The following is a 12,059-nucleotide window of genomic DNA, read 5'->3' as shown; positions in this document are numbered from 1 at the left end:
TCTCGTTGTACTTGTTCAAAATATCATAGAAGAAGTCTAAGAGGTTCGTCAAACAAGAGCGTTTGTTGCGGAAGTCGTGATGAGCATTTTTAAGTGTCACGATCGCTTACTTACGATCGTACGATCCCAGTTATCTTTCCAAGAAAGTGGACGTTACACTGATCCCGGAAAGTTTTAAAGGTCTGGATTTTTAAAGGCTTCGAGTGCCTACCCGACCTATCCGAAATCGCCAGAATTAGCTCTAACTCTACCTTTACCTTGACTCAGCAATCCTGGAATCACATCTAATACCAGATTAATGTTGGGGGAGTAGAAAACACGATTATTCTATGTTAACATATATTAAGCACATATATTAATACTAATAATAATTCACAAACAACATGAGGTAGTACACGTTACTACATGACGTTCTCGTCACTTCACACAACACCAGAACCCGTTTACACCTCCACCAGTCACAGAAATATTCCCCTCAACCGCAGGAATTTACTCAGACGCCATTACCGCGTCCCCAGACAATAATTCCCGTATTTCACCTCCTCAAGCCTCACAGGAGATTACCATCATCACCAAAGATTACCCATAACACCATAACATCATCCCCAAAATCACCAATACACCACAACACCAGCTTCCAAGGTCAACACCACAACCTCCACTAACAAAATGGCTGCCAGTTTGACCGATGACCCCTTCGAACAGCGTCACTGGCACAACTTAACAACCGAATTTCAGCGGACAAGAGCTCTTGATACCACAAAAGACTCACTAACCTGATCCTGGATATCAAGGTTATACCGCTACACCACTAATACCTCCACAAACTTACTCCATCACCAATCCACACCAAGATTCTTCCCTTGAGAGCCGCCTTCCCTCCGATATATCTCACGACCTAAGGCGCTCTAAGAAAGAAGAAGAAGCGAAGTTATTGGAGATATTTTTGACTAGATGCCAGAAGTAACGAGGGGAGTTAGATATTGAAAGGTTTTGACACTTTCTGTTAATGAAGGAGTTTTTGGCTAGTTGGAGAACAGACTTGGCATGGTTCCGGGCAGAAATATAAAGTGCATGAGATTCTGGTGATGGAAGGCTTAAGTACCTTATGTGGGCCACCTATCTATCATGTATAGCACGAGAACAAGCTGTGTTAAACCAAGGTTTGGAAGGTCTAGGTCAAGAAAAAGAGTGAGGAATGTACGCCTCCATGCCAGACATTATTACCTCTGTTATGCGCTCAGCACACAAAGATGGGTCTCTGACACGGAAGCAGTAGTCATTCCAAGGAAAATCAGCAAAATACCTCCTCAGCAGCAGAGGCAAATCGCCAGAGGCACCTCTGCTTAGGGGGATCCTGAGGAGGGGTTTTAGCGATAGGACAAGATACAGAGATGAGATTGTGATCGGAGGAGCCCAACAGAGAAGAAAGGATAACAGCGTAAGCAGAAGGATTAGAGTTCAGGAAAAGGTCAAGAATGTTGGGCGTATCTCCAAGACGGTCAGGAATACGAGTAGGGTGTTGCACCAATTGCTCTAGGTCGTGGAGGATAGCAAAGTTGAAGGCTAGTTCACCAGGATAGTCAGTGAAGGGAGAGGAAAGCCAAAGCTGGTGGTGAACATTGAAGTCTCCAAGAATGGAGATCTCTGCAAAAAGGAAGAGAGTCAGAATGTGCTCCACTTTGGAAGTTAAGTAGTCAAAGAATTTCTTATAGTCAGAGGATTTAGGTGAGAGGTATACAGCACAGATAAATTTAGTTTGAGAGTGACTCTGTAGTTGTAGCCAGATGGTGGAAAACTCGGAAGATTCAAGAGCGTGGGCACGAGAGCAGGTTAAGTCATTGTGCACATAAATGCAACATCCAGCTTTGGATCGAAAATGAGGATAGAGAAAGTAGGAGGGAACAGAAAAGGGGCTACTGTCAGTTGCCTCAATCACCTGAGTTTCAGTGAGGAAAAGAAGATGAGGTTTAGAAGAGGAGAGGTGGTGTTCTACAGATTGAAAATTAGATCTTAGAACGCGAATGTTGCAGAAGTTAATGAAGAAAAAGTTGAGGGGGGTGTCAAGACACTTAGGGTCGTCGACAGAAAGGCAGTCCGACCTGGGGACATTTATGGTCCCCTCCCCAGATGGGGACTCCGAGGCTGGTGTAGGAGTCGCCATAATAATTTTGAAATTTTTGAGTGAAGAGTGTGTGTGTTATTAGGTGCTTGTAGTTTTGTGTGGAGGAAGAGAGTTGTCTTTAGAGGGCAGGCTGTGACTGCCCCCCTTGTGTTGTGAGACACAAAGGGAAAGGTTCAGTGAGGTCACAGCTGGGTTTAATGATAAGTTCACAGCACCCCCTGAACAGTGCTGAAGACCTCACTGCGAGTAATTATCGTTTCGGCAAGTGTCTACTGCCTCCTCCTCCTTGCTAACTTTGTCACTTTTTGTTATATTAATGCTACTTAGGACTTCGTTGTTATTAAGCTGGACTGCTGACGCCGTAGGGATGTCGCTGAGGTCTTCTACTGTAAATAATGAGACAAAGAAAGTGTTTAGAATGTTACTAATTTGCAAAGAGAGTGTTTAGAATGTTACTAATTTGCTCCTCGTCATTAGCATAATCTCCATTTACATCAATTATGGGCCCAATAGTTGAAGTAATCACTCTTTTTTTGCCTGATAAAACTATAATATTCCTTTGGGTTCGTTTTACTCAGGTTCGCAACATGTAACTCGGTGGACCTTTTGTTGTGTTTGATTAACCTCTTTGCTTTACGTCTTAATTCAACGAAGCTAGTACGTTCTTTGTTCTAACTGAAGGATTTTAATCTGTTATGTGCATCCCTCTTGGCGTGCAAGCATATTCAGCTATTTGTGTGTTCCACTACTTTGGCTTAACGTTTTTAGTGGAACGACGATTTTTCAAGGGTACGCATTCTTGCACTGCTTTTAAGTATCTGTTCATGAAAATTTCCAGTGAGCATTAATATCTGTGGTGGTAAGTAGGTGACTCCAGTCTATTTGGTTAAGAATTTATTTGAGTTTACAGAAATTTGCTTTTCTGTAGTCAGGTACTTATTCTTTGCTTATATTTGACTCGTTAGCCGTGAAGTTTAAATTGAAGGTGATTGCGTGGTGATCACTGTTACTAAACTCCTCGCCGACATTCACGTTTTCTATTAATTCATCATTCGTAGCAAGCACGGGGTCAAGGACATGGTTATCACGTGTCGGGTTTTGCACAAATTGTGTAAGTGAACTTTCTTTTGAGTTACTATACAGGTCATGTCCATGGTGTGAGGTGAGTGATTCGCCCCACTTAGTCACTGGTAAGTTAAAATCTCCAAGGATTACGGCGTCGTGTGTGTCACTTATCTCGCTAATTTGGTGGAAAATTTCGCTGTCAGTTCGGACTGGCTGGGCTGGTGGTCTGTACATAAGGGATAATGCTAGTTTGGTCCCGTAATCATTCTTTAATAATATAAATAGAGCATCTACGTTTGCAATGAGAGGTTTTGATAAAAGAACTGGGTTGAGGCTGGCTTTGATGTAGGATAAAATGCCACCTCCATTTCTGTTTACACGACTTTTTTTTTTCAAATATTACGTTCCCGGGAATTTTATATTCTGCTATATAGTCTCTGACTTATACGTTTAATCATGACTCTTACGCATGTTATATCGCAGTCTTGTGGGAGCGCTATTTCTTCTGACTCTGAAAACTTGTTACGCAAGCTACGAGCGTTCACATAGAAGACCTTAAGCTTATTTCGAGTTAGGTGGGGAGTCGCTTACGTGGATGAGGCTGTGCGATCCTGCTGGGCGTTTTTTTGGCCTGAAACTAGAAAGTTTGTTATTTAGCAGCCTCCCGAGTCGTGCTGCCCCCACCCCATTGAGGTACAAACCGTCATCCTGGAATAGGAAGAGTTTATTATAGAAGTCGTCCCAGAGATTCACGTAGTTCACACCTTCATCTGCGCATAGAGATCTTAGACGGCTGTTAGTGCTAAAAGCTCTATCTTAGAAAATGGGTGGTGCTCCGGTCGAGGATGCCTGAAACAAAAATATTTTGAGATTTAGTTTTGTACCGCTGAATCATCCTTTTGTAGTTCTTCATCAGCTCCTCGGATTTTTAGTGTTCTCAACGTCATTTGTACCTGCGTGGATGATAAAAAGGGCATTATTTTCCTCTCCGTTGGCTGCCTCATCGCATGCTGCCATGATATCGTCTAGGAGTCCACCAGGCATACACAAACGTTTCCGTGACTCACGGGCCCGACCACAAAACTCGGATAGTGACTATGGAGTCACCAACCAGTCTTGTCTCGAGGGCGTCTTCACACAGGACCTTGAATCTGTTGTAGGTAGAAATAAGGAGGAACTTCTTTTTATTAGTGGGGTGACACTATTCCTGACTACAGTGAAGATGTTTCCTCATGCGCAGTGGGGGCGCGGCGCGGTGGGCCTGGCGGGGGTGGCGGCTGGTCTGGCGGTGGTAGGGGCAGTGGCGGGTACAGTGTCAGGGAGAGAGCAACCAATATTAGCAGAAACGAAGTCCTTTAGAATTTCAAACTGCCGGGCGAGGTTGTCATACTTCTTACATTTCTCCTCGTACTTCTCATGCAGCCTCTCGATCTTGCTCTGCATATGGCACAACCTGCAACCTGAGGAATTCCTAAAATACTGGGCGGAAAACTTGCCTTAACACGCGTCACATTGTCTGAGGAGAGACGGCATGATGAGTGGCGACGGTAGCAGTCATGTAAACAACAGAAGAAGCAGGAACAACAGCAGTCAAGACTGAGAACAGCAACACAACAGGATGCGCGCAGTGTGGCCTGGCGGGAAAACGGGTAAGGGTTGGGGAGGGATTGGTGAGGGTTGGGAGGGTGGTGTGGGGGCTGGCGGCGTCAGGTCAACGAGGTGTTTTTTTTTTTTTTTTTTGCTGGTAAAATTACACAATTACACAAAAATAAATGCACCTACAGGGGTTAGTGATAGCCTTGCAAGGGGAAGGAGAGGATAGATGTAAACAAACCAAAACAAACAATCTAGTAAGGACTAGTGGTCAGAAAATAACAGTCAAATTGGTGAGGAAAGTATCTCTGTTAGTAACTATGAGTCTGTCACTGTGTGTGTGTGTGTGTGTGTGTGAAGAGGTGTGTAAAATGTATGTAGAAACAATAGCTAGGAAGTAAAGGGGTGTAGGTACTAAGAGTATAAGTCTAACACTTAATAATGCTGCGAAGTGAAGCAAGGTAGGTGACTGGAGCGTGCGCGGTGGCAAAGGTATTTGAGCCTTTCATCACCAGAATCTCATGCCCTTTATATTTCTGCCCGGAACCATGCCAAGTCTGTTCTCCAACTAGCCTAAAACTCCTTCATTAATAGAAAGTGTCAAAATTTTTCAAGATCTAACTTCCCTCGTGACTCATTTCCAATAACTTTCCTTCTTTCCCTCCTTTATTTCAACCAGATGACACCACTGCTATCACATCTATCTCTAAAGCTGAACTCTTAGCTCAAACCTTTGCTAAAAACTCTATCTTGGACGATTCTGGGCTTGTTCCTCCCTCTCCTCCACCCTCTGACTACTTCATGCCATGTATTAAAATTCTTCGCAATGATGTTTTCCATGCCCTCGCTGGCCTAAACCACCGAAAGGCTTATGGACCTGATGGGGTCCCTCCTATTGTTCTCCGAAACTGCGCCTCCGTGCTTGCACCTTGCCTAGTCAAACTCTTTCAACTCTGTCCGCCAACATCTACCTTTCCTTCCTGCTGGAAGTTTGCCTACATTCATCCTGTTCCTAAAAAGGGTGACCGTTTTAATCCCTGAAACTACCGTCCTATTGCTTTGATATCCTGCCTATCTAAAGTTTTTGAATCTATCCTCAAAAGGAAGATTCTTAAACATCTATCACTTCACAACCTCACATCTGATCGCCAGTATGGGTTCCGTTCTATTGCTGCTGTGGTAAACGGTCATTGTTTTTCTCCACAACCTATTACCTGTGGTGTTCCTCAAGGTTCTGTCCTATCACCAACTCTCTTCCTATAATTCATTAATGATCTTCGAAACCAAACTTCTTGTCCTATTCACTCGTGCGCTGATACCACCCTGCACTTTTCCACGTCTTTTCATAGACGTCCAACACCTCAAGAAGTAAACATTTCATGCAGGGAAGCCACAGAACGCCTAATTTCTGATCTCTCTCAAATTTCTGATTGAGGCAGAGCAAACTTGGTATAGTTCAATGCCTCAAAAACTCAATTCCTCCATCTATCAACTTGATAAAACCTTCCAGATCTCTTCTCCAGTGATACTCAACTGTCCCCCCTCTTCTACACTGAACATCCTCGGGCTGTCCTTTTCTTATAATCTAAACCGGGAACTTCACATCTCATCTCTAGCTTTTATGAAGTTAGGCGTTTTGAAATGTCTCCGCCAGTTTTTCTCACCCCCACCCCCACAGCTGCTAACTCTGTACAAGGGACTTATCCGTCCATGTATGGAGTATGCTTCACATGTCTGGGGGGTTTCCACTCATACCGCTCTTCTAAACAGGGTGGAATGAAAAGCTTTTCGTCTCATCAACTCCTCTCTTCTAACTGACTGTCTTCAGCCTCTTTCTCATCGTCTCAGTGCTGCATCTCTAGCTATATTCTACCGCTAGTTTCACTTCACGACTATTTAACTGACGTCACCGGTAGTCAACGAGATGCCCGCTTCACCAGCTCCACGTCAGTTCGCTGCTAGTCTCCACACAGTCCACACCTCAACGCTGTCTGCTGTTCCGCTCGTCGACCACCTGGCTTCTGTTCACCGGCTTTCTCTTAGGAGTCAGCCTGGTAAGCCTTCACCCGCTACAGCAGGGTGTTAGCTGTATGGTGATTCCACATATATGATCTAAGGACGTATATGTTGGCTCTTGTGTTTCCTTCCCGTTTTCCGTTCTTTCTAGACGTGAGATGTCGGAACGGGAAAAGGGCTCAGGAACGCCTCGGCGTCCCCCCTCACCTGCTTCGGGAGGGAAGCGACGTGAGAAGGACCTTCTAGAAGGCGATGGCAAGCGGAGGAAGGCCTCCCGGGATAGTTCCAGTACTCGACCACCTCCCGCCTGTCCGCAGTCAGCTGCGGGCCCGAGCCACATCGGCGATACAGCGGTGCCTCCTTCGAGTGAAGTAACTTTGGACAAGCTTTCTACCCTTTTGGGTGCTCTAATTGAAAGATTAGACCAGCCGGCAGTCCCTCCAGTGTCGGTGGAGACAAACTTCACCTTCCCCCATTCTGATGATGAGGCAGCTGAAGCGCCTCGGTGTCTGCCCGAAGCTGATCCCCTTGACGACCTCGATCTGCTTACTGCCCCCGCTACACAGTCAACCGGTGATTCGGTGGTTGATGCGGATTTCCAGAAAGCTCTCGATGAGTTTGCTGGCCACTTCCGGGGTGAGGAAGAGACAGGTGACCCCTTATCTGACCGCCTGGCTGGCATTCTTAATGCCAGTCTGAGACGTCGGCCCTCTTCTGACGGTGTGAAGCTTACATGTGATAAGATCAAACTCCCGAGTAATGTACCCAATTTAAAGGTCCCAGCGACTAATTCTGCCATCACAAAGGCAATGAGCGTCGGTGGAAAGCTAGTTGACACTCGGCTGTCACTTACTAATAAACTGTTGACCAAGGCGTTGGTCCCCATTGCCTGTTGCATCAGTGATATTGGTGATAAGAAAGACAAGCCTGTAAACTACTACCTTGATGGTCTTAATAACAGCCTGAGGCTACTGACTTCCGCTGTTAACTACATCAATCAGCTTCGGAAAGAGGTTGCTCGAACTCATGTGAATGATTCTGCCTTGGCAGAGCTCTGCAATTGGGAGTGTGAGGTCGGCAAGGATGATTTATTCCCGTTCGATGTGATTAAGAAGTGTGAGGAAATTCACAAATCCAGGAAACTTGGGCGGCCCACCTTCCGCCCTTACAAAGCTCCTGGAAAACGATTTGCTTCACCTCGCCAGTTACCCTCACGCCCTCACTCTCAGCAGCCGAGACCACGTCACCAAACAAGGTCTTTTTTAGGCCAGAGGCCTCCCCAGGGGAAGGGGATGCCGAGACACAGAGCTCACCAGTGAAAGTACCTTTGGTAAGTCCCTTGTTAATGGACTTGATTAATACTCCGGATAATTTTCATGGGGGAAAAATCTTTGATGCCAGGTTACAGTGGAACCTTCTTTCCTCGGATAAATGGATCTATGATGTGGTACATGGAAAATTTTTAGCTTTTGTGCGTGTCCCCATACAGGGGAGCCCTCCGGCTCCTCTTAGCTTGTCACTTTCAGATGAAAAAGCGCTGGACTCTGCCATGCTAAAGTTCTTGGAGCAGAGGATAGTTGAATTATGTGCACCAGGGAGACATGGTTTTCTTTCTAACATTTTTCCTACCATTAAGAGAGACGGCACAGCTAGAGTCATTCTGAATTTGAAAGAACTTAACGAATATGTGGACCATATACATTTTAAGATGGATACTCTCAAAGATGTGCTACCTTTAATCCACCAGAACTGTCATTTCATGTCTATTGACTTCAAAGACGCTTATTTTTCAGTCTATGTGAGGCCAGAGGACAGGAATTGGTTTAAATTTACTTGGCGTAACTCTACGTTCCGCTTTACTTGCCTTCCACAGGGTTTGACTTCAGCACCCCGTATTTTCACTAAATTGTTAAAACCTGTCCTCTCGCATCTTCATAAGTTGGGAATTTTCGTGTCATGCTATTTGGATGATTGCATCTTTATTGCTGACTCTGCTGACGTTTTAGGATCTAATGTGCTTTACGCTCTACACCTTTTTGACTCCTTAGGGCTCACAGTAAATCCTCACAAATCGGTCCTAGAGCCTACCCAAGAGATTGAGTTTCTTGGTGTGGTATTAAACTCTGTAGACATGACTGCCACTCTGACACCCAGGAGGAGGAAGCACATTAAGGCACAGGGTTCACTTCTACTGAACAAAGATGTTATATCCTTACTTGAACTCTCCTCCTTTATTGGTATGGCTGTAGCCTCTGACCCTGCCGTGGAGTTGGCACCACTCAGGTATAAGTACTTGGAAATAATTCGTAACAAGGAACTCGCACGGCATCATGGGAATTATAACTCACCTGTTATCTTGGACAATCATGCTCAGGGGTTAATCAAATGGTGGATTAATAATATAGATTCACAAACAAAGTCGTTACGATCCAGTCCCCACCAACTAGAATTGTTTTGTGACGCCTCCCTGACTGGCTGGGGCGCAGTGGTGGGGAATGCCAGGACTGCTGGTCACTGGGCTCATGATGAACTGGATCACATCAACTGTTTAGAATTAAAAGCTATTCTCATGGGTCTACAGTCTCTTTGCAAGGATAATTGGGGTACTCATATTCGCCTCCGTTCTGACAGTGTCACTGCACTTACCTGTTTAGATCGTTGTGGCAGTACTAAACTTTACCTTCATGTGATAGTGGAACAAATTTTTGAATGGGCTCTGTCAAGGGGTATTACTTTGTCAACACAGCATATACAGGGCCTACATAATACAGAGGCAGACAAACTATCCCGATTGAAAAACATGGATGCGGAATGGATGTTACTGCCTCATATTTTCCAAAGCATTTCTCAACTCTATTACACACCTGATGTTGACCTGTTTGCCACTCGCATAAATACACAATTACCTGCTTATGTTTCCTGGAAGCCAGATCCCTGTGCCATTCATGTTAATGCCTTCACGATGACTTGGTCAAATAAGAACTTCTATGCTTTCCCACCTTTCAGTATTATATCAAGGGTCCTCCAAAAGCTCCAGGAAGACGAAGCTACAGTGATGGTGATTCTTCCTCTATGGCCGACTCAAGTATGGTTCCCGACAGCCCTCCGCTTGCTAACGGCACCTCCTGTGCTTCTCCCCCGTCTTCCTCTCGTGCTGCCACAAAATCCAACTCTCACACATCCTCGGTCTCAAGTGTTGATCTTGACAGCGATGGTATTATCAGGGAATCGTACCAAAGTCGCGGCCTTTCGCCGGAAGTTGCCGGATTTCTGCTGCACTCCTGGAGGGAGAGCACGAGAGTACAGTATGGGTCGCATATTAAGAAATGGTTGTCATTTTGCTTCGGCAGGAAAATTGATCTCTTTCAGCCATCTTCAGCTGACCTTTTAGATTTCCTCCTTTCCGAATTTAGGAGGGGTGCAGGTAGGACTTACAGCTCCATCAACACGTTACGGTCGGCCATCTCGGCAGTGGCAAGTATCAATGGCCAGCCGGCAGGACAACATCCCTTAGCTACAAGGTTTATGAAAGCAGTCTTTCAGGTGAGACCGTCCTTACCCCGCTACGGTACGACCTGGGATCCTCACTTGATCTTGGATCACATCATAGGTCTTGGGCCCGATAAAGATTTGTCCTTGATTCAGTTATCAAGGAAGCTAACAATCCTTATGTTGCTCCTCTCTGGTCAACGCGGTCAGACTTTACATATGTTAGACATTAGGAACATGACTGTTTCGGACAGTCGGGTCTCTTTTAGGATTGGTGATCCGCTAAAAACTTCTAGGCCAGGTACACACTTGTCAGAATTGGTTTTCGTAGCCTATCCCCCAGACAGGAGGTTATGTGTTGTCACCTCAATGATGAGCTATCTAGAACGCACAAACAACATGCGGGGTTCGCTCACGGGTTTCTTTCTCACAACAAGACCTCCAGTCAAACTGGCTTCACGGGACACATTACGTCGCTGGACGAAAGATGTCATGCGAGCTGCTGGCATTAATCTTGGCATTTTTTCACCTCATTCTACCAGGTCGGCGTCAGCCAGTAAGGCGGCCCTGCGGCTCCCTTTGTCGACAATTATCTCTACTATTGGCTGGACCAGAGAATCTACATTCACGAAGTACTACAGGAAGCCCATAATTGATGCTGGTGAATTTTCCAGAACTGTACTCTCATAACTTGTAGTTCTTCACGCGCATTATTGTTGTAAGCCGTGCTGTTGTTGTACTTGTTTGGGTTTGTTACTGAATATTGGGTAATAAAAGGCTGTTCATGCTTCCACATTATTGTTCTTTAGCCTTTGAGTGGCTTGATAGGTTTGAGGAACCACTCTAAAGTTCTCGTTGACTACCGGTGACGTCAGTTAAATAGTCGTGAAGTGAAATTGGGAGATTAAACGAATACTTACCAAGTATGATGTTTGATCGTAATTTCACGAACATTTAACTGCGTCACTGAGGTAGTAAACGCCCTCCCTCCCTTCCCTAGTCTCTTGTAGCTCAGTTGTAGCTACAACTTGAATATTCTGGCTGCTTCCTCAAACCTATTCTCTGAAGGACTGACGTGGAGCTGGTGAAGCGGGCATCTCGTTTACTACCTCAGTGACGCAGTTAAATGTTCGTGAAATTACGATCAAACATCATACTTGGTAAGTATTCGTTTAATCTCCCAATTTCATGCTAACTGCTCTTCTTATCTTGCTAACTGCATGCCTCCCCTGCTCCCGGGGCCTCGCTGCATAAGACTTTCTTCTTTCTCTGACCCTTATTCTGTCCACCTCTCCAATGCAATAGTTAACCAGTATTCCCAACCATTCACCCCTTTATCTGGTAAACTCTGGAACTCCCTGCCTGCTTCTGTATTTCCTCCTTCCTATGACTTGAATTCCTTCAAGAGGGAGTATTCAAGACATTTATTCATCAATGTTTGACTACCGCTTTGGACTCTTTTTATGGGACTGGCATCTCAGTGTTTTTTTTTTTTTTTGTATTGGATTTTTGTTGCCCTAGGCCAGTGTCCTTTCTACATAAAAAAAAAAAAAAATTGAACCCTACGACAAATCATGGCTAAAATGAACACCATTGAACTTTTCCTCACTCCTGTCAAATCATGTGACCTTATAACGTGGCTGCATGTTGGTGACTGAGATCCCACGAGGTGATCAGCTGGTGTGAGTACCAACGCTAGGAAGCAGTAAATAGGAGCGATAGGACAAGATACAGATATGAGATTGTGATCAGAGAAGCTCAACGGAGAAGA

The 12,059-nt window shown here is 45.1% G+C and overlaps 2 protein-coding genes across 2 annotated transcripts; both read left to right on the top strand.

Annotated features, from left to right (window-relative positions):
• The first annotated feature begins 6,663 nt into the window (after positions 1-6,663).
• Positions 6,664-11,079, top strand: LOC135106805 (uncharacterized). The gene is made up of 3 exons (XM_064016125.1): positions 6,664-6,837; positions 6,951-8,129; positions 10,831-11,079. The coding sequence occupies exon 2, from the start codon at positions 6,958-6,960 to the stop codon at positions 8,116-8,118; it is 1,161 nt and encodes a 386-aa protein (XP_063872195.1). The 5' UTR covers positions 6,664-6,837; positions 6,951-6,957; the 3' UTR covers positions 8,119-8,129; positions 10,831-11,079.
• LOC135107116 (uncharacterized) lies at positions 8,145-10,190 on the top strand. Its single transcript, XM_064016825.1, has one exon. It carries the CDS (start codon positions 8,145-8,147, stop codon positions 10,188-10,190), a length of 2,046 nt encoding a protein of 681 aa, XP_063872895.1.
• Positions 11,080-12,059: the final 980 nt, after the last annotated feature.

The sequence above is a fragment of the Scylla paramamosain genome, chromosome 14 (genome assembly GCF_035594125.1).
Source record: "Scylla paramamosain isolate STU-SP2022 chromosome 14, ASM3559412v1, whole genome shotgun sequence".
NCBI classification, from domain to species: Eukaryota; Metazoa; Arthropoda; class Malacostraca; order Decapoda; family Portunidae; genus Scylla; species Scylla paramamosain.
Note: the sequence above shows the minus strand (reverse complement) of the source record. Positions and strands in the feature narration are given on the sequence as shown.